The 21,060-nt window shown below is 43.6% G+C and overlaps 10 protein-coding genes across 10 annotated transcripts; 5 read left to right on the top strand and 5 right to left on the bottom strand.

The window, feature by feature from the left end:
- Positions 1-381: 381 nt before the first annotated feature.
- Positions 382-1,405, bottom strand: BYT42DRAFT_557209 (uncharacterized protein). Its single transcript, XM_051566865.1, has 2 exons — positions 1,352-1,405; positions 382-1,293 (listed from the first exon to the last, which is right to left on the bottom strand). Exon 2 carries the CDS (start codon positions 1,022-1,024, stop codon positions 647-649), a length of 378 nt encoding a protein of 125 aa, XP_051427475.1. The 5' UTR covers positions 1,025-1,293; positions 1,352-1,405; the 3' UTR covers positions 382-646.
- Positions 1,406-1,845: 440 nt separating this feature from the next.
- Positions 1,846-3,775, top strand: BYT42DRAFT_198864 (uncharacterized protein). The gene is made up of 3 exons (XM_051562506.1): positions 1,846-1,876; positions 1,970-2,459; positions 2,544-3,775. Exons 2-3 carry the CDS (start codon positions 2,114-2,116, stop codon positions 3,551-3,553), a joined length of 1,356 nt encoding a protein of 451 aa, XP_051427474.1. The 5' UTR covers positions 1,846-1,876; positions 1,970-2,113; the 3' UTR covers positions 3,554-3,775.
- On the top strand, positions 3,579-5,013 carry BYT42DRAFT_490050 (WD40-repeat-containing domain protein; the record flags this gene model as incomplete). The annotated part of the gene is made up of 6 exons (XM_051563977.1): positions 3,579-3,930; positions 3,997-4,119; positions 4,175-4,244; positions 4,317-4,612; positions 4,672-4,799; positions 4,891-5,013. 6 exons carry the CDS (start codon positions 3,579-3,581, stop codon positions 5,011-5,013), a joined length of 1,092 nt encoding a protein of 363 aa, XP_051427473.1.
- Positions 5,014-6,979: 1,966 nt separating this feature from the next.
- On the top strand, positions 6,980-7,975 carry BYT42DRAFT_543067 (uncharacterized protein; the record flags this gene model as incomplete). Its single annotated transcript, XM_051565657.1, has 2 exons — positions 6,980-7,270; positions 7,352-7,975. The coding sequence occupies 2 exons, from the start codon at positions 6,980-6,982 to the stop codon at positions 7,973-7,975; spliced, it is 915 nt and encodes a 304-aa protein (XP_051427472.1).
- An 87-nt stretch (positions 7,976-8,062) lies between these two features.
- On the bottom strand, positions 8,063-8,776 carry BYT42DRAFT_557200 (GNL3L/Grn1 putative GTPase-domain-containing protein). Its single transcript, XM_051566864.1, has 3 exons — positions 8,722-8,776; positions 8,547-8,660; positions 8,063-8,486 (listed from the first exon to the last, which is right to left on the bottom strand). The coding sequence occupies exons 1-3, from the start codon at positions 8,732-8,734 to the stop codon at positions 8,398-8,400; spliced, it is 216 nt and encodes a 71-aa protein (XP_051427471.1). The 5' UTR covers positions 8,735-8,776; the 3' UTR covers positions 8,063-8,397.
- Positions 8,777-9,100: 324 nt separating this feature from the next.
- BYT42DRAFT_557197 (briggsae CBR-CUC-1 protein) lies at positions 9,101-9,947 on the bottom strand. Its single transcript, XM_051566863.1, has 3 exons — positions 9,829-9,947; positions 9,685-9,760; positions 9,101-9,619 (listed from the first exon to the last, which is right to left on the bottom strand). Exons 1-3 carry the CDS (start codon positions 9,832-9,834, stop codon positions 9,504-9,506), a joined length of 198 nt encoding a protein of 65 aa, XP_051427470.1. The 5' UTR covers positions 9,835-9,947; the 3' UTR covers positions 9,101-9,503.
- A 742-nt stretch (positions 9,948-10,689) lies between these two features.
- BYT42DRAFT_591994 (GTP cyclohydrolase II-domain-containing protein) lies at positions 10,690-11,847 on the bottom strand (the record flags this gene model as incomplete). Its single annotated transcript, XM_051570583.1, has 2 exons — positions 10,690-11,116; positions 11,189-11,847. 2 exons carry the CDS (start codon positions 11,845-11,847, stop codon positions 10,690-10,692), a joined length of 1,086 nt encoding a protein of 361 aa, XP_051427469.1.
- Positions 11,848-13,513: 1,666 nt separating this feature from the next.
- BYT42DRAFT_198713 (ATP-dependent RNA helicase DHH1) lies at positions 13,514-15,535 on the top strand. The gene is made up of 4 exons (XM_051562505.1): positions 13,514-13,723; positions 13,823-14,548; positions 14,646-14,826; positions 14,942-15,535. Exons 1-4 carry the CDS (start codon positions 13,619-13,621, stop codon positions 15,475-15,477), a joined length of 1,548 nt encoding a protein of 515 aa, XP_051427468.1. The 5' UTR covers positions 13,514-13,618; the 3' UTR covers positions 15,478-15,535.
- A 591-nt stretch (positions 15,536-16,126) lies between these two features.
- Positions 16,127-18,522, top strand: BYT42DRAFT_557188 (coproporphyrinogen III oxidase). The gene is made up of 16 exons (XM_051566862.1): positions 16,127-16,350; positions 16,416-16,582; positions 16,633-16,643; positions 16,717-16,794; positions 16,859-16,870; positions 16,929-17,028; positions 17,092-17,208; positions 17,270-17,289; positions 17,355-17,419; positions 17,484-17,568; positions 17,629-17,737; positions 17,803-17,867; positions 17,933-17,982; positions 18,037-18,079; positions 18,140-18,226; positions 18,288-18,522. Exons 1-16 carry the CDS (start codon positions 16,208-16,210, stop codon positions 18,492-18,494), a joined length of 1,359 nt encoding a protein of 452 aa, XP_051427467.1. The 5' UTR covers positions 16,127-16,207; the 3' UTR covers positions 18,495-18,522.
- BYT42DRAFT_557185 (uncharacterized protein) lies at positions 18,523-21,051 on the bottom strand. The gene is made up of 10 exons (XM_051566861.1): positions 20,810-21,051; positions 20,634-20,750; positions 20,410-20,559; positions 20,271-20,343; positions 19,767-20,203; positions 19,505-19,672; positions 19,353-19,439; positions 19,130-19,284; positions 18,921-19,059; positions 18,523-18,848 (listed from the first exon to the last, which is right to left on the bottom strand). Exons 1-10 carry the CDS (start codon positions 21,005-21,007, stop codon positions 18,672-18,674), a joined length of 1,701 nt encoding a protein of 566 aa, XP_051427466.1. The 5' UTR covers positions 21,008-21,051; the 3' UTR covers positions 18,523-18,671.
- Between the last annotated feature and the right edge of the window lie 9 nt (positions 21,052-21,060).

Here is a 21,060-nt window from a genome sequence, read left to right as displayed (position 1 = left end):
ATATATGTTTCTTGTATCTTTTATGGCTTGCAGTACTGATCTTTGTTCTTCCCATACAGCATTCATCAATCTCGACAATTTCGTCTTTTCCACCGATTTTGTTTCTAGATATCTGTGTTGTCTAATATCCATAGTCTTAACGTGTTTTTAATCTTCGTATATAATCTTGTAACTGTAACTTCATCGATCCCCATTTGTTTTGATACTTTTGTAGGAGATGGATCTAAGAGAAGATAAAATCAGATTTATGACATAATATGTATAATGGAATGTACAAACCGATTATCCATTGTCGTAAAAGCTCCACAATTTGAATAGGCCTTAAATTTGATTTTTCAAATAATGTCTCAGAATAGATCCCTTTCCTGACATTATCTGTATAACAGAAGTATCTGTGTCGTTCATAATATTTTCCAATGGATAATTGTTTTTACAAATGGGGCACATAAACTGCTTGATAATATAATGATTTTGTAGATAAATAATAGCTTGTTCATCGTTATATAATGTTCTATAGAGTGCCTCATTTGATTTGACATTTTTTGAAAGAAACAGGATGAAAAAGAGTTACCGAAATTGCCTGTTTGTAAAGATGCGGAGTCTAAACTATATTTTTGCGTAACTTACCAATACACGGTTCTTGCCATTATTTTAATAAGGTTGAGAAATTGGCTTCGGATAGGTTATTTGCAGCAAGGCTTGCGATGCAACTGTAATTCTTCATCATTGCAAGTGTCACAGTCAATTGCCTTTGGAGTACTGTGACAAAGATCACGAGAGTAGCCCAATGCTTGGTGTCATCCTTGTTGTTGATTTCTCGTAACTTGGCCGTGGCGCGGATGTGGCGAGTGCTGTGGAGGGATCGGGTGTTGTGGCATCGTTCAAATGGGATATGGCCAGCGCCTGCATGAAACGGGATGCAATCTTTTCTGTGGATGTATCGGGTGAGCATAACCTTCCTTGTGCGGCATATCGCACACCGGGAACACAGAGGTAGGAACAAGGTGATCATAATCAATTTCATTTACTGCCGGGGCGTCATCCTCTACACAGATTACCAAAGCCTTCTGACCGAGTATTTTCGAAAGCGCTGACCTTTGTTTGTCAATATATGCTATGAGTCGCTGAGAGTCCGACATACCTTGGCGTTGCCTCTCAAAGAGCGAAGTTCAGATCACCGAATGCGATAACTATTTGCCCATCACGCCTTTCGTTGTCCCGCGCTTTTGACGTTTTCCTTTCGGAAGTTTCTTAGACGTTTCAAACGCCAATATTCAGATGGCTATGGTGAAGCTTCATTTACCAAGTGAGTTTTCAAGATATTACCCAAAAGATTGTCCATCCATCTTACTGTAGTACCACTGTCTGCTGAGATCGCAGACGAGCGCGTGCTTTCTCAGTACCTGTACTCATAGTTGGACACTTGTTAACCTAATATCGATGAAATGCCAGAAACATATAGCCTTCTTCAGAATAATAATTTACCTTGTGTGGATCTTTGAGAGCGTTTTTAGATGACGCAGAATTCCTCCAAGCCAAGCACTGGCGGCAATGGATCTCCAAGCTCATTATGCAAAGCCTCCAAGTTGAATGCCATCCTGTTATTTAACTCCATCTGCTGCGACCAAGCAAACATGCTCCCCCTCCTACTAGGCAAGCCAGTTAGTTAGTTCGATTTTCTTTACGTATGCAGACTCGTCGCACTTACTGCTAAGGGACACCCAAAACAGATATTGTCTCCATCATGCTTCATCGTGCGATTTTCGTTGTTTGCTACAGCAATGACAAATGATGGGAGCCCTGTTCAATGCTGATATAGTTAACTTAGGAAAGTCGTCACAATAGATATTCAATGCTCACCAAGATCATACCGAAGGTATTTGCTGTGAAACTGAGCCCGGTGGCTTCGTTCTTTAAATGATATTTGCCGCGGGTCCAATGTGTCATGTCGGGCTGACCTGACCGGAAGTTGAACCCTTTTTGGCTTGAGGGATAGGGGACTAGCATGCATGAGTTATGGCCTGTGCAAGAACTAAGCCACTGAGTATAAAAATGAATTCAGGGCGATAGATGGAGAAGTCTCGCCTGTCACGCTCTTTTTTCCTGCAACTGCATGGTATACCTCTATTCGCGAACGCTTAATTCTACTCCAAGTAGTCAAGCTGCACGTAATACCAGTATTGTACGTGGAACTGGCAGCGGAAGTGGACATGGACGTGGACGTGGACGTGGTCGCGGTCGCGGTCGAGGACAGACTGGCAGCCAAACCGTGTCGAGTGTGCCTAGGGTGGTCGTTCCGCCATCCCATATTACGACAAAGTCATCAGAATCGAACGAGTCAACATCATCTGTATCCTCAACCACAGTCAATGACGGCATTACGATTATCACACCAAAGAGAGGACCTGGACGACCGCGCAAGCTCCAATCAACGGACACAGCTGGAGCAGGCAGTTATGGTGCGTGAAGAAGACGGCACATTCGGCGCCAATTTTCTCTTTGCCTAACTCGAAGCTGATATTAATAGTGGTTTTGTATTATAGTAAGCAGTAATGTCGCTAGCCAACATCGTCTGAAACGCACAGCAAGCGACGGAACGGAGAATACCAAAGCGTCATCGTCGAAGCGGTTGCGAACTTACGAGGCGATTGCTCCGAAAGCACATCCAAGTAGTCCCTCCATAGTTGCATCGTCAACAAACGAGTCCGATGTCACGGCCGAAGGACCTACGGCGATACCTATCAAACGTAAACGAGGACGACCGCCGAAACACCCAACAGTGGTCAACGTTGAGGATGATAGTTATTCCGCCACATCGACACCTACAGATACGACAACAAGAACTGACAGTACTGTTAAACGTAAACGAGGACGGCCGCCAAAAGCAAAGGTGAAGCATGTTGCCTTTACCGTACCAGAGGGCTCAACCTCGAATCCTGCACCTAATGCACCAACTGTCAAACGAGGCCCAGGTAGACCGCGTAAGACACACGCTAACATTTATACTATCTCGTCCGACGACTCCGAGGACTCTTCACCTGAGACTTCTATTGGACCAACTGCCAAACGAGGCAAAGGTAGACCGCGTAAAATGCCCGCTGCCGTACATACTACCTTTTCTGATGATTCCAGGGACTCCTCACCTGAGCCTTCTACTGCAACGACTGCCAAACGAGGCCCAGGTCGACCGCGTAAGACGCCCACTGTCTCCTCCGAAGATACCAGAAACACCTCGTCGGAGTCAACCTCAAATACTGTCAAACGTGGCCCAGGTCGACCTCCTAAAGCTCACAAAAATGTACCTATTGTAATTGATGAAAGTGGTTCTACTGAAGAAAATCCCGAAACATCAACGCGCCGGATATCATCCAAGAAATTGAAGAAAACGAGAACGACGACAAGTCATCCAACATCATCCTCAGCAGCCACCAACGTCCATGCAGCGAAATCAAAGAAATTAAAGGTTCGAAGATTATCCACCGACGGAAAATCCAAGACGCTTTTGAAAAAGGTTCCCTTACTAGGTAATAATGAAACACTATGTCAGCTGTGAGGAGGGAAATAAAAAAGGCTAACCAATGACGCACTATCTAGTATCATCCTATTCCCTGCTGCATGTCATTGAGGGACATTCATCCACCGGTCCTGCCGAGAAGCAAAAGGAGGATAACGACAGCCATAACGATATTTGGGCGTGCGAATTTGAGCCCAAGGGGCCAGACGATACAATGACCAGCGATATCATGGCTTTATGTGGCGCTAACAACGTCCTTATGCTGGATGTCGCGCAAGGCCGCTACGTCAAAAAATACAGCCATCCGGAACCCGCGGAAGTGTTTTATTGTTTAGCGTGGACTACGCTTACTTCAGTGGATCTGACAGAGGACACGGAGATCAGAGGTCAGAGTTGTAATATCCTCGCTGTAGCAGGTAGGTCGACGAAGGATTTTGTGACTCAGGTGAAAATCATACTTAGTCAGCGAAACGGGAATCTAGGACGTATCGGCTCCATCAAGTTACTAAATCCGTTACAGAACGAGTGCTACCGATATCTGTTTGGACATCAAAAAGAAGTGCTTAAACTCACCTTTAGCAAATCCCGCCCTCGGTGGTTGTTTAGTAAGTAGATCTCGTCGTTCTACAAAGGTGTTGATTGATTTATGCGGAAAATCAGGTGCTTCTGCGGATATGACGGTGCGTTTATGGGACATCGGGACTCCGACGAGCAAGGACGACGACTCGATGTGAGTGTTTTTTACTTTGGAATATCGCTGTTATTGAAACAGACTTGACTAACGTGATTCCTTCTTTAATAGATGCTTTGCAAAGTTCACGTTACCCAGTGTATCCGAGATACCTTGCGCGGTATATCCTGCTATTGATCTGTCGAGCGTGATTGTGGGTTGCTCGAATGGCACCATGGCACGTTACAACTTGTTGCCAAAAATTCTCAACTGGCTAACTGAGAGATGCGAAAATCGCGATCTCAACATGACAACGGTAACCCCGACCATGATATATCCTCGAGGAGATGAATGGCACGAAGGCTATGTGGACGATGTGTATATTATTGGGCACGAGCATTATGACGATCCGCTGGATGGATATATCGGTACGAGCGCGATGATTTTCTTCATAATCTAGAATGGCGGTACTAATATATCGATATAGTGTCAAGAGGATCAGACGATATGGAAGTCATTGTATGGGACCCAAAAACGAGCAAACCGTCTGAAGTAGACATTGCCATCTCGCTTCGTTGGCCATGGTCCGAGGAGGAGTCAGGCTTGCGTTTCAAGGTTATCGAGCGCGCAAGTAGGTTCACATTAATCATTCTTTGTTTCACTGAAAAACATAGCCTAAGACTTACCAAAACATTGCCTTGATTAGATAATAAAGTCATCGTTGCTGGCGATTACAGCGGCGATGTTCGGATTTTTGATATTAGCAATGGCGTTCGCAGCAAAACACTTTCAGATAACAGCAAAGAAGCATTTGAACCTACAAAGGTAACCAGTTATTATTGGGAGTAAGGGAAGACGTTGAGAAGCAATAATACTAAATGATGTTTTGTACAGATATTATCCGATCCCATGTCAACCGATTTAATCCGAGATGTATCCTTATCAGAGGATACACAATATCTCGTAGCGGTCAACTCTGAAAATAGGATTTTCGTATGGAGATGTTCATAAGTACACCTATCGTTGCAATATTGTTTATGCCCAAGATACATCATGTATGCAAAAATGTAATATCCATAAAATTTCGAGCAATAGCATATAAATCCACGCAGGTCCAACGTCCTGTGGACGACACCTACTGTAATTCTATCGAAGTCTATCTTGGTGGGCAACTTGATTCACTTCCCAACCTGTGCCTCTACCAAACGGAATAAGACATTAATCATGTGCAATTGAAACTGCCAGAATAGAGATGACTAAGCAAATCGGTTATCTCACGTAAACTCTTGGAATTACAGTAAATGGTGACATCTGCGACAACGCCACGAGCATTTAACCAGACAACGGGTGTTGATATGGGTTTGTAAGTTGCGTTTGTACTACTGTAAAATGTCTATTCAAATCTATCGAGGGACATATTGTGTGTATAAAATGAAGATTTGAGTAACTGTTGATTTGTTTCGGTCAAAGGCGCGTGCACTTTATGAAAGAAGCAAATACTTCAGAGGTGCCCGCTGGTAAAATATCTATTCAATGTGTCCTGGTGAATCATGAAGAAAACCCGCGAAAAGATCAATCATTATTGGGTCAAGTTTTGAGAAGTACATACTCATCCCGAGGGCCTACAAGGTAGTGGAAAAAGCGATAGCCGATTTGAAAATCAAGTAACTTTGCGAGGCTTGCTGCTTGACGCTTACCCTTGGATCAACTTTTTGATATTTGCCGCTGTTTCGTTATTCCTATCAATCACCAAAAGTGGATTAAACAATAATTGAGCACCGCAGCCAAATCTCGATTCCAGAGTTTAAAACCATGATCACGCTTCGGTGTTGATTTGGACATCCAAGAATTAAGCGTAAGCAAGCAGATAATGGTCATAACGGCTTTATTGATCATTCACCTTAAGAGAGACCATCGCGTAACATTTGTGGACGGTTCGTCCTACGAAATGGCCGGGAATTTCTTCACCTTTCTGAATTTTTCATATCGGTCATCGCAGTCAAGGTAGTACGAGGACGTCTTGAATTCATCGAACAGGTGTTGTATGTGAAAAGCATGCCTAATATGGTTTGCTCTGATGTGGACATCCTACAGCATTATCAATGAATGTCTGCATGATACTGCATGAGATATGCAAGGCTACTGCTTTTTTTATGCCTCATTCTCTCTTTGGATTAGATTTTTTGTTTAGTTCTGCCTTCAACCAACAGACGATGTTGTTTGTGCAACGCAAATCATTCGCAGGTTTTGGATCTCACTGCAGAGTCTATTTTTTTTTTTTTCAACAGTTGCTCGAATGTTGATGTGTAACGTCTGTATCACTTCACAGGATAAACCGTCTAGACTCAAATTACAATTGTAGTCTTTGATTTCTTTCTTTATTCCCTGAACTTCTCATTTGCGTTTTATCCTATTTCGAGCGGATTTCATTCTCGCTTTCCCCATTCCTTTCTTTTTTTTTTCTTTCATGGTCTTCTGAGAATCTGATTAAACAGCACCACATCTACATCAAAAGACCCATCCTTTGCATAGATAATGAATCCCTCGTCCCACTTTTGGGTCCTCTGTCTCGTTTTTCTCCTTATTTTTCACGCATCAGCTGAAATTCTCTCGAGTGAGTGGACGAATAAAAAAAAACCGTTGCCCTGGTGAAACCGATACAGGAGCTTTCTCACTGACCCACTCGCTAAATAGACAACTCATCTGTTTCTAATTCCCTTGATTGCAAACCTACCAACTGTATACCGCAATGCACACCGGCATGCTCGAGTGATCAAGTATGCGTGTCGACCGTCATGGCCGGTTGCGGGGTGTGTCCAGAGTACAAATGTTTTGCCAAGTCCGTGGTAGAAGGCAATGGCGGTGGGGCAAATCCAGCTGATACCTCGTCGTCTTCCAATGGCCCCCTCATAGGCGGGTTAGTAGGTGGAATGATAGGTGCAGGTTTGGTGTTTTCCGCCGCCGGCTACGCTGGATTCCGCTACAGGAAAAATAAACGCACCACGTTGCCTCTTGCCTTTCAAAGCAAATCAAGACCCACCACACCAAGATCAGGTCCGCCACCTGTCACCCCACCTATGGCCAAGGTAGAATTACAAATTAATCAGTCATTATTGTCACTGTCTATTGCTTTGCATTCTTAATATTTTTGCCTGTCTACCTTGTAGAATCTTTCGGGTGTAATTCCAGTGACGTTTATTCAGCCTTCACCGGGGCTGCGACCCATGTCCCAGTACACCGATGTGACGGATCCTTTCGGGGACGATGCCACCATTAGCCGACGAACGAGCCACTTGAGTTATTCGTACAACAATGACGACGCCAGTAGTCGACCTGATTCGATGGCTTCCAGTATTCATCAAGACTATACGCCCGTCCGTGCCACACATGCGGTTCAAGTGACACGGGCCAAACCTCAGATTTTGCGCGTCAACACGGTTCGCGTCAATGATGGACTGAGCCGCAATGGATCGGTGCGCACTGTATTGACAAGGGACGACAGTGGTGCTTCACTGACACGATCCAATACATCACCTTCCCGTTTTCAGCCAAATACCTCTCACCCTTCTACCGTCGACCCCTCTCTTCGCGAAAATCAAGATCCCATCCACCGTCCTATCTCTACGCCCACCACAATCGAAAACCCGTTTCACGATCGCTACCACATTAAAGAACCTGAATTATCACCTCAAACAAGAGTAACCGACAGCGTGGTATCAGCACCAGGAGACGGTGAAATCACCATCTTTTGGAGTGGACCTAACCACACAACCACTGGTCATGCACCGTGACAAAAATACCAAATAATAACATGAACCCCTCTTTAAAAACTCGCCCCGTTGATATAATCCCTCGCCACATGAAAGAAAAAAAAACGATCTTTAGTATTCAAATGCTGCTGCTGATAAACAAAAAATAAATGTGGAGCGAGAATGTTCAAATGGTCTGTATGGAAAAGGATGATGAAAAAAAGGAAATTGGAAATTGGAAGATCATGAATGAAAATAGAACGAGGGTAAATCCAAAAGCATGTGGTTGAATGCCGGTCAATTGATTACTCTTTCTGCACGTTTCGGTTTTTGTTCTTCTTCTTGCTTTCCTTGGACTGAGCCAATCGTCGTGCTTCCTTGGCCTTTTGCTTGGCTTCCTCGACCTACGTAAACCCAATACCACAGTCAGGGTCATAAATTAACAAAGCACTTTCTCTCAATGACTATACCTCTTGCTTTTCTTTTTCGATCTGATTCAGAAGTTCTTCCTTGAATGGCCAAGAGTTGGGGATACCGGGATCTTTGGGTTTTTCTAGAGGCAAACACCATCAATACAATGATCTACTGAAACCACAGTTCCAAAATCACTTACTGTGATGTTTTTGAGGATTCTTCTTTGCCTCTCTTCTCTGTTTACGATGATGTTCGGCCACTCGCTTGATAATTTTGTAGCGATGCGAGGCTTTGATACGCTTGCTTTGTCTCTCTGCAAAAATATAATTAAGTTTACCATATCAACTCCTATTAGACAACGGAATCAAACTTACTCTTAGGCACCATGGTATGATGATCGGTAAAAAAAGAGCAGAGAAAAAAAAAAATTGGGCTTTCCGATCGAGTAACCAATGGGCCCCACAATCGATTGTCAGACACTCTAGAATAAACAGTCACATGGAGAATTTCAAGCCACCTTCCTGGGAAGAGACCATTTCATGCATCATCCACCAAACAGGCTTCCTGTTCCAGACTTCAATATCCATCGCAGCTATCATTCTTACTACAATAACAAAACGACACGGATGCCAATATTACGTTGCAGTATATTTTTACGTTCATAGAGAAGTCTACCGACGTTTAGCAGTGGATGGGGCCAAGCCAGAGTAGTTGTTATCGACTAGGCGTACAGCATTGGGTAAGGGCGGGCAAGCACAAGCCGTGTTGGTTCAGGCATAATAATAGTGTCGCGTCAACATGATTGCAAAAATGGTAACAATAACGGTAACCGAAAGTGGGTTGGAAGAGTTTATTAATTTTTTCAACCTTTTGACCTATTCCTTTTACTCTGATGGCACATTTTGACAGTAATTGACAGGAAAGCTTGAATAACGTGCTCGCGGCTACTTTGATCCTCTGACTCTTCAACAAATGGGCTTATGCAAATGACATTTTTTGAAATGCAAAGCATTATTGAGTGACTGGTTTATTATGTGACAGAGGTAAATAAAAAACAGCTTTGCTGCATATCCAAACCAGGAACGGATACAAAACGTTTATCTGAGGAAATGCAAGAGATGAGAGATATAGGGAAAGTTTCACAGGCACCATGTTTTTACTCCTGAACGGTCTTGCCAGTCTTCTTGATAGCTTCCAAGATTTGTTCGCGGGGAAGATCGGTCTCGACGACGACCTCCTGGTTTTCCAAGCTAATGTCCACCTTCTTAACACCTGTTATATTGGACTGAGTAACAATGCTATGGCAAATGAGAACTCGAATGAAGTTTGGCAATTACCTTCAATGCGGTTCAACGCACGGTTGACGGCATTGGAGCACCCGGAGCAGGACATGGTAACCTTGAAAGTGTATTGCTGTAACCATAGAGAATATGAGTCGATGATGATTTTTATAAAGGCACATCACATCAAAAATTACTCACAGCCATTGTTATGTAAGAGATACTGGTTGGTGAAGAGGACGAGAGAGAATATAGTTGACTTGGGTTGAGAACGATAGCGGGGTAAGTGGTGCAACCTGCGGTGGTCTTTTTATGTGTTGAGAGCTTTTTGCCGAGCAAATTGTGCTGTGTTTGCAAGTCACTCTGACCAAAAGCAAGCAATTTGTGCCGATTTCAAGATCCGCTGACTAAAGCGATTGGGGGGTGAGGGTTGTAATCAGATCTTTCCGCTGCAAAAAGGCACAAACGGCTCAGTTTCGGCGTTATTCGAGAATCTCCCCGCAGTGGGAAGTTCACAAAATTAATCATACACTTGAAGCTCCAACTTTGTTTCCAGCATCATTTTCTCCATGGTAAATTGAGTCACCAGTACACCGCTATTATTACTATTCCGTTCTCTCCTTTTTTTTCTTTTCTCACTCATGTTGCCATGTTACAGATTACAGTACGATACTTTGCGAGCGCCAAGGACGCCACAGGCATTGAAACAGAATCCTTTTCGTTGGATTCCCCATCCATGTCGCTGGCCTCCCTGAACGATAAGCTCAATCTGAAATATGGTGCGGCATTTCAAACAGTGATGCATATTTCCATGTTTGCCGTCAATATGGAATACGTGGACAAACAGGAACAAGCGACCGTCTTACTAAAAGATGGCGACGAGGTAGCGGTTATTCCGCCGGTGAGCGGTGGATAATTTGGCCTCCATCATACCATGTCCTCCATTCCAAATGTCAATTATTCCCCCCCCCCATTGAAGAAACAGAGAAAAAGGGGACGCTTTTTGTATGTAATATTATTTCTCAAAAAAAACAACAGGACAAAACAAAGTTAGAGCAAATTCTAAGAAAGGCCTTCTGGTAAATTCAAAATATGTCCCATTTTCTTGACCTTGACAGCCAAGTATTTGTCTAGTTCCTTTTTGGGAGATCCGGGGACGGCGGGAGAGGAGGTGGGAGTGCGTTGCAATTTATGTAATGCGGCGACGATGTTGGGACTATCGGTTATGTTGGTGTCATGGTCGAGCGATATAGAAGGGGTAGAGGACCATGATCGAGGCACCATCTCGCGACGTTCCACTACCTTGATAGATCCATATGATTCTATTTGCTGGATTTTATCAGGGTTATTTGTCAGTAAACGGATCTTGCTCAGTTGCAGGTCCTCCAGAATCGCGTTGGCTAATCCGTAAGTACGACCATCCGGTGGGTGATTTAATAGAACGTTGGCAGCGACGGTATCATGTCCAAGGTCTTGAAGGTTATAAGCTCTGTCAATCAAAAAAAAGGCAAATGTTAGCTATGACTGTCAAGACGATCAATACAGAAATTGAATGACTTGCTTTAATTTTTCTAGCAATCCGATCCCTCGACCTTCTTGACGTAAATACACAATAACACCGCGTCCGGCTTTTTGCATTAATCGCATCGCTTCATCCAGTTGTTCTCCGCAATCGCATCTGGCTGAATGCACCGTTTCGCCCGTAAAACACTCCGAATGGATACGGACCAACGGCGGCTCGTTGGACGGCTTATACGCTCGTTTCGCTTGTTCTTGCTGCTTTTCCAGGTATTTCATTTGATCCTCACTGAGATACATAGTACGACATTCCTCGGTGATGACTTCTTCCAACCGTCCATAATACGCACCACGCACGATACGGTTGACAATGGTTTCATTCTCCCATCCGCGATCCAACGATCGAGACCGCAAATCATCACCGTATACAATGGCTAAATGTTCTTTTGTATCCTGGTTATTTTTGTAAAGATAAAGAAACATTTCTCCGCCTTCATTGGTCGGGATTCGTGCTCGGACTTGACACTGGATACGGACATCTTCTTTGGCGGGCAACGATGGAGTGACAGCACTGGGGGAATGGAGCTGATGCTTCAGAAATTCAATATATTCTTGGTAGGTCGTTGGCTGAGATTTCGAAACACAGTCTTTAGCTTGGTCATGAACCACGTTCATGCCAAAAAGAGTGAAGACGGTAGCCATAACGAAAAAAAAGTTTAAAGGCGAGCAAACCCTTCATGAGCCCCGTCTTTGATGAATTAGGCCATTTTTCGATGCCAGATGTGACTGTCGGATCCCAAGACTGCGGCCGAGAAAAAAAAATGAAGAAAAGCGCATAATCATGACTCCAACGACACTTTTTTGAAATCGTTAAACTGTGCAATTCTTTTTGTATTTTTTTATCAGTATAAACTGATACTCGACAGCCGCAGTATTCTTTACAGATGGAAAATATGGCTGTGCCCCATATGCATCTGACTTGATTTGTCCGTCTTATGCGATCATTAGTCATCCGGCTCCCCCCCAAACGCAGTCGCTGGATCAACTCTTGACATTGCAACCATGCAATGCTTGAATAGATGATGGTACATATTTGATAGTTCATCAAGATGTTTCAATGATATCTTCAGTATCATGTAGAATGCATGCCTTATATGATCTGCGATCTGCAGTATTTTTTACTGTGAATTTAGGTTTTCAAAACCCGATTCATCTTCCTTTCCACTACAAGCCCAGTACTTTCGGGAATATTGCCGTAGGAGTTCCGTGGATTGACATTTGAAATTGGAACTTTATCTATGCTTATGATGTCTTTCAGGATAATGTCGTTGGTGCCGAATGCTGTTGCTTCCAAAATAGGAAAATTTATCCCTACACGGATGCTGCCACACATCGTTCACCACCCTATTCTTCTTTAAAGTATTACGAACAGAAGTTTGTGTCAAAAGAAGTAGGTAGGATGACATATATCCATCGCAAATTACCACAAGCATTATACATGCTTTATTTCTTGAAGCTTCAGCAATCATCCGGCTAAAAATTGCTAGCTGATTTGTCAGCCCGGAACCTTATTTTTGCATTGGCAAATCAAATTTCATACTCCGCTTCGGTGATAGACGATCCTCAACGATGACAGTTTCTTTGTTGCCTTTCTAACTCTTCCAATTCATTGTAAACAAGTTCAAGTTGATTTGATATATGAAGAGTCAATGAACTGATATACGCTATCCATAAATGACATGGAGCCTGCCCTACATACGAACGATCATATATAGCGCTTCTTTCTCAGCAAGCGATATTATCATCGTTGACACGTTATCACATACTTGACGCCTTTTCGATAAAACTTGTGGTTGCTTAATTCAAAAGCGGTGAACGTAGGGTCAATTGCAACGATTTTGATCGTATTCATGCCGTAACGCGTATCACTGACTTGTCATAATAGTATGTTCCATCACTAGAGTCTTTTTTTTTGAGGGATGGCATGGGTGAGGAAATGGTTCTTACGTTAGCAATATAATAACACGATTATTCACATTGCCTGTTGCATTTAATGATGCAAGCCAAAAATTGTTGCAGCTGTGATCATTTTCACTATCTCCACGTCATTTTAACTGTCACAAAAACTTGGTTGCGACCGACCGTACTAGGCCACAGGCAAACCGAATACTGCAACCGCTATGAAAGTCGCTTATTCCGTTTCTATGGCACATTGCTTGATTTTTATCCACACTGCCAAGCACTACCGTACTCAGCTTGTTGAGAAAAAAAGCGACTGAAAAAAAAAAAAATGAAGGGAGCGGAAAAGCCCGCTCAACCCAGTCGTGATGTCATCTGCGATTCTCGCGATTTTCTGCTTTTTTAGTAAAGGCGAGTAGTGGCTCCTTTTAGCTTCGTATATAAATTCTCTTATTCCATGTCCATTCCCACTACCAATCCGTCTGTCAGGTAGTTGCGGACTAGGTTTTGATTAATGCCTTGCTTGCTTACTGACAGTGCCCATTGTGATAGTACTGACAGTGAACACTGGACGAATTCGCTCGTTCGTCCGGCAAAAGATACGCGGCCGCAGACCGAGGTACGTTTGAACCCGACCAATGGCGGGAATACCTTGCCTTTTACTCTTAACGTCTAGCTTTGAATATGTAAAACTCACTGCGATGGTCTATTTTAAAAGGATGTGACGGCCACCAAAGGCAATGACTTTGAAGATTATTTTCTAAAGCGAGAGCTCTTGATGGGCATCTTCGAAGCTGGGTTCGAACGTCCCTCTCCTATCCAAGAAGAAGCGATTCCCATTGCTCTGACGGGTCGTGATATTTTGGCCAGAGCTAAAAACGGTACCGGCAAGACCGCCGCCTTTGTTATCCCGACGTTGGAGAAAATCAACAACAAGAAAGCGAAAATTCAAGCGTTATTGTTGGTTCCCACCCGTGAGTTGGCGTTGCAGACTTCCCAAGTTTGCAAAACGCTCGGCAAACATTTGGGAATTCAAGTCATGGTCACGACAGGTGGTACAACATTGAAGGATGATATCATGCGCTTGGCTGATCCGGTGCATGTGGTGGTCGGTACACCCGGTCGTATTTTGGATCTTGCCTCCAAGCATGTCGCCGACTTTAGTGAAGCAACCACGTTCGTGATGGACGAAGCAGATAAACTGTTGTCGCCCGAATTCACCCCCGTCATTGAACAGCTTATTTCATTCTTCCCCAAGGACCGACAGATTATGCTCTTCAGTGCCACTTTTCCCATCATTGTCAAGGATTTCAAAAACAAGTTCTTGGTCAAACCTTATGAAATCAACCTCATGGACGAATTAACCCTACGCGGTGTCACGCAATACTATGCCTATGTCGAAGAGCGGCAAAAGGTTCACTGCTTGAATACATTGTTTTCAAAGGTAAGTGATTATGCGGCGCGGTCACTGGAGCTTAAAGACCCATGTGTGTGGGGAGAATACTCAACTTCGATGGTTTGTTTGTTGTTTTCCACTTTAGCTTCAAATCAATCAATCCATTATCTTTTGTAATTCCACCAACCGCGTCGAACTTTTAGCAAAAAAGATCACTGAATTGGGTTACTCTTGTTTCTATTCTCACGCCAAAATGCTGCAGAGTCATCGTAATCGCGTTTTCCACGATTTTAGAAACGGCGTATGCCGAAACCTCGTATGCTCAGGCAAGTATCCCTTTTTTTATTCGTATGGGTCACAATGGACGGTGGATGTAATGGCGATTATTGTGGATCAAGGTGGGATCAAAGAGCTTATATTTTTCCTTTGAATGACGAATAGATCTGTTGACGCGTGGTATTGATATTCAAGCGGTCAATGTGGTGATTAACTTTGATTTCCCAAAAAATGCGGAAACTTATCTTCATCGTATTGGCCGTTCCGGCCGTTTTGGTCATTTTGGGTTGGCAATCAATCTGATCACATATGAAGATCGGTTCAACTTGTACAAGATTGAGCGTGAGTTGGGTACGGAGATTCAACCTATTCCACCGGTGATTGACAAGCGTCTGTACGTGGCCCCCAGTGCGCTGGAAGATGCACAGGTCCAACAGCCGGACCGTCAGGCAGCGGTAGCGATTCGCCAGCAACAACAACAGCAGGAACAACAGCAGCAGCGACAGCAATATAATCGACCACAACAGCCACAACGACAACCTCCTTCTAACTATCAACAAGCACCGTATCAGCATCAACCACATCCTCAACAGCCAAATTTTCAACAGCACGCACACTATGACCCACGTAACAACGGACATCATTCCGCAAGGGGACGTCCTATGGGCAGAGGTAGAGGCCGATCCAGGCCAATGGTTTAGACATTGAAAATCCATCACGTGCCTGATTTGTTTTTCGCTCGGATCTTCCATCACGGGGGTTTATGATCTCACTACAGAAAGTCATTGAATCCGACCATACTTGTATATTAAAAAAATCATATTTGAATCCGACCCCACCAAAAAATATATATATATATAAGTCTATCGCTTTGTGATTTGTAAGTCGCGCGAATTTTGTAGACAAAAAAAAAGGAAGTATTTTTATGATCGGAATGGGCGAAAGGGGATCGTGAGTGAAGCTGTGGTAGGTGACATCAAGTCATGAGCGTTCATTGTAGGAAAAGGTTGACAAAAATCGGCAAAATTCATATGAGGAGGAAGTGTCAAGCAGCAATACTCGAAATATTGCTCGATTCCAGATCAGTAATCATTTTCCGCAAAACTTGGATCACTATGATCACTCTTTATGACCCACTCATATATCCATTTGTGTAGTAAATACGGAGATACTATGATATTGCATTTTGTTTTCTTTTCTTTATCCGTCTGCTGAAGCTTGATCGATGTGATACATTCGAACCTCATAGTCGCTCCTTTGAAAGGAACGCTGCGATCAATACTCAGCATTAAAGTATATAGAAGAAAAAATCAATGTTTTATACTCGCCGAAAGTGGAACGTTTTGATGGCTAGGCTCGACCTCCATGAGTATAGTAACGGCCTCTAAGGATTTTTAGCTTATTTCTTTTGCCGCTTTTCCATTTTCTTTGATGATCGCTGGACGGAATCTCCAATTATGGAAAAACCAAGCCGTATCGCGTTGGCAGACACGATCATTGTCCGTGAGCGCAAGATCCGCTGAACAAGAAAAGTTGCCGTTTTCCATTTATATTCACTGGCCTTATTGTGAAAGGTAATTCCATTTGATGATCGCAAGGTCGATGAGGAACCAATGCAAACTGATACATGTACTGTTAGCAAATGCACCTATTGTAATTTCAATAAATATGTGAATCCTGAAGAACCACCTGTAGAGCGTTTGACGGCGAGTATGATCCGTGAATTGGATCATTACTTGACGCATCCTTCTTTTGGCTTACGGGATCGACCTATCCATTCCGTCTATTTTGGTGGCGGGACTCCAAGTACGTATCTAAAATGTATTTACAGCAGTACAATCTCTAACCCTCCGTAGGTCTAGCTCCAGTGAGTGGTGGGGGAAATAAGCGTTATATCAATATGGCTGAGGGCTCATTCGCCTTTATTTGACCATGCTTAGGCAAGCACGATTGAAAAATTACTGAATACAATTGATACGCATGTCAGACTACGGCCCAATACAGAAATCACCCTGGAGGTAAGAAAAATTAGTAAACGACAGGGAGCACATTATAGCATCCATGATTTAACGATCAATATAGGCGAATCCTACGGTAATCACAACAGGATGCAATGCCATCTTCCGTGGCAACTTATATTAGATTGTTGTAGTCGATAGAGACGGCGAAATTGCTGGATTTTCGCAAAGCTGGTGTCAATCGATTATCCATGGGAATTCAGTCCTTTAACGATCGTGATCTCAAGCTTTTAGGTTGCTCGTATTTATATTCTAGTATAATCGCATCCACTGACTTATGTTTTTGCCACTTACTAGGAAGAGATCACACCGCGTCCGAATCCATACGCTCATTGGCAACAGCCAGAAAGATCTTTGACGCTCAAGGTCTCACGTTTGATCTGATCTTTGCACGACCAGGTCAAACCCTCTCAGGTTCGTGGTCATTGGGACCTGGTTTCCGCATTTTTTCCGTTACCTAATGTCACTTAAATAGATTGGCAGCAAGAGCTCAAGGTAGTCAGCTGGATGAAATGCATCGCATAGAAACCGTGTTTCTGACGGGTTGACGTCTTCTGTAGCAAGGGTTGGACATTGCAGGCAATCACTTGTCGCTTTATCAACTATCAATGGAACGAAGCACACCGTAAGTGCCTCAATATGTATATTTGTTCGACTGATCGATCGTTGAACCATTGTACCATTTACAGTCTCGACAAGTTGGCACGCAAAGGGCTGTTGCCGCCTTTGCCTACGCCCGATGAGGCTGCAGACATGTATGAAGACACAATCAGGGTAAAAGTTCAAGACAAATGTTACCTGTAAGGTGCGGTGATGCTTAACCATATTTTCCAGTTGACCAAGGAGCATGGCTTCCAACATTATGAAGTATCCAACTACTGCAAAACACAGGCCGCCATCAGTCGACATAATTTCGCTTATTGGCAAGGATTGGATTTTCTCGGTAAATCATTCTTTTTCCCTTCACAGGTCAGCTTCGTCAGTGTTTCACTTACGTCTGTAATTCAGGAATCGGACCTGGAGCGCACGGTCGATTGACCATGCTCGATCAACGTCGCTTCCGCACCTTTGGTGTAAGTCATCTTTTTACTCGACCTTTTTCCGTGTAGCTTCTTGGACTTAAAAAGAGCCATGGTAGGAATTTCATCCAGAAAAGTACATGGCGCTGTGCGAGCAAGAAGGGGAAGGGTAAGTAGTCTTCTCATGTGTGCATAACAATCTGGTCCTGACACGATTGTTCAGTATTCGCCAAATGAAAGCCATTGACTCGGCTGCATTTATGGAGGTAGAAAAAGCGGAAAAATAAGAAACTAATCAAGGACGATTCACTGAGACATACTTTCAGGAGCTTATCGTGTTTGGACTGCGGACACGCATGGGCGTAGGGAGAGCTACGTTTGAACAACTCACGGGTGGCATGTCGTTGGACAAGGTACATTTACACTAGCTGTCGGTCATTTTATTTTCAGTTTTATTGATTTTCTTGATCCCAGATGCTGAATAAGGAAGCATTGAGTGCTTGCATAGAAGCTGGTTTTCTGATAAGTGACAATCAATGCATCGATGTATCGAGGATGGCGAAATACAGCCCTGAGGAATTTTTGTCACAATGGCTCCCTCGCGGAGGCATCCGTCCGACAGAAGCCGGGCTTGCGCGCATGGATTCTATTCTTCCCAACATTTTGAATACCACTTTATAAAGGCTGAAAGCAGACCCACAGGCTGGATACCATTTTGAAAGACCTTGCTTTATGTCCATTCGTACTATTTTAAAGTTTGATTTGAACACAAAACCATAGATATTGATGCTGTTGTTATTCTATGATTGATTTCTACATATCACCGGATAGTAGAAGCGGATAATATGCTGCTGAGGATTAACCCCGGTGTGACATGAAAGATTCGAGATAAGATGGCAGCGGTATGTCCCACCGTTGCTTCATTTCTGACAGGACGAAACGAAAACCTCGAAGAACTAGGTGGAACCCGTGCGTCAGATAATTGTGTAGTATCCTTTTCACTTTCACAGATACCGCTTCCGTGAGTTGAAGCTCCTAAGCGACAAAATCATCATTATTAGTCTGCCGGGATGCCGGGACAAGTGGGTTTCTATGCTGTTGCCAAACCTGTGATGAAGCGTTCATTCTCTCCTGGTACATGATTCTAAACTTTTGGATGGCTCTTAGGCTTTCCGACAGTCGGTTTAGCGTGTTGAATAGAGCCACAAGTTCACCCCGCTGAATCAGGTTTGGATTCCACTTTGGACTAAAGGGCACGAGGTGAATATAAAAAAAAAATAGGAGCAGCGAACGACCACGCAATCGCGCCCACTTACTTTAAGCTCTTTTCTTCATAAGAGAACAATATCTTGAGTGCTGTACCTAAGCCTGTCGTTTGCAATTTGCCCCACAGTCGGCACTTTTCACAGCCAACGCAATCCATAATGCGAGACACATTGCGGAAATGATCCCGGAATTCGATCTTGAGAGCCTATCCAACATATGCCTATTAGCCCACGATATTTTTTTGCTTTAAAATGAAACCGAGCGATGCTGTACCTTGGCCTCCGGACCTTGAAACATTGTTTTTTCGTCAAATGTAGGCGGGCATTCTTTGGCAGCACGGATGAGATCATGAACCATGGTCTAAGTAATGCCATTTTAGATTTTCTGAGCCTCCACCTTTCCACCCTTCGTTCATTGAGACATACCTTGACTTGCATATCTTCAACGGAATCCCCGCTACAAAAGTTGTACGCTTCCAAGTATTCACCCAATTTCGTGATGGACCGAAGCACCACTGCATACGTAAAGTAAACATTTTGCAACCGTTCCGGGTGGGATCCAATACGGGTGACAAAGCAATCGAGATTGGGGCCCTGTAAATTTCAAAAAAAAAAAAAAAAAAAAAACGAAAACGAAAACAGCCATAAATATATGCGTTACGCTCCATCGTTGTTTCTTGACAGTTACCCATTGACCGGTTGTCTGATTGAAAAATTCATCACAAATATGAATAGAGATGGAAGAGTGCAATCCCGAAACCAATCGGTAGTAGACACGTTTTTCAAGGCACACATCATCCTCATTGGTTCCGCTTCCATCGGCGTCTTCTGCGAGATCGTGCATCAGTCGACGCATGTCTGCCTTGTTGTCGGGTACGTGAGGAAATTGGTCGCCGGTATCGGGCCGTTTTCTAGCTTGCTCAATGCTTCGCAAGGGATTGCTGTTCTTTTCCAAGTTGGTTCCCATGTTTAAAATGTTATTGCATGTCTCGCACCCTTCGGTCATTTTGTGAACAATGTCGAAGCAGTTCTCTTCATAAATGGATTTCCACACTCGGCCAGCGGAAGCGCCAGCATATCCCGTGAACCGCTCCGGATTATCCAATAAATTGACATACACACCCTCTGGAAGATAGCAAGATCCATTAATATTTCTAAATTTTCGTCTATGCCATCCTAATTAATCGCATACCACTGTCGCTTGGATCATCCACCATACAGAAATCTTCGTCTTTGTATTGACAAGCCTGGAATGGTTGGAACAACTAGAGAAAGGCCACTTATTAGAAGCTTTTTCGCAAAATCCGTCAATGACCAAAAATTGTACTCACTGAATCTTTGGGTGTAAATTGTAGGGCGCTCAAGGCTTCCTGCCGCCATTCTTCCGGGATGGATGATTCGTCGGTCGTAGCCACGGAACAGTCTCGATTCATACACAATCCATCGTCGTTCCAAAATGGGCATTCTCGCCATAAATTTAACTGCGCATAAAGCAAGTGAGACGTTGATCAACTGTCACATGTAGGGCTTGTAATCCTTGGTAACGGAGACTTACCTTGTAAAATCGAAAGAAAGCGGTACGGACGAGGGCTTGAATTTTATCAAAAATATCGTCTTGAATCTCTTCTACGCTCTGAAAATCACAACAGGTATCCTTGATTTGCCCGCTAGGCTAAGTAATGTTCAGCATTCAAGACGTCAAGATTGACTCTTTCTCCATCTTGTACATACATTGCAGTAATTCTGTGAAGCAGATGATTGCAGTACATTCTGCATAAAACGCGCTGGTGCAGGATCTTCAAGCACAGGTTTTGGCGCCTCCGAAGCCACAACGATGGATAGTAAAAGAGTGCATAGTATGGCCCAAATCCATAACTTGCAACCCTTTTTGGTTGGCTTATAGTGTGTAATTTGACCCAATTTTGACATTTGGTCGATGACTAAATGGTGTTAGGTGACAGACTGGGTTCTGGCGCAGCAGC

This window comes from Radiomyces spectabilis (genome assembly GCF_025331425.1).
Source record: "Radiomyces spectabilis strain NRRL 2753 chromosome Unknown BYT42scaffold_2, whole genome shotgun sequence".
In the NCBI taxonomy this organism is placed as follows: domain Eukaryota; kingdom Fungi; phylum Mucoromycota; class Mucoromycetes; order Mucorales; family Radiomycetaceae; genus Radiomyces; species Radiomyces spectabilis.
Note: the sequence above shows the minus strand (reverse complement) of the source record. Positions and strands in the feature narration are given on the sequence as shown.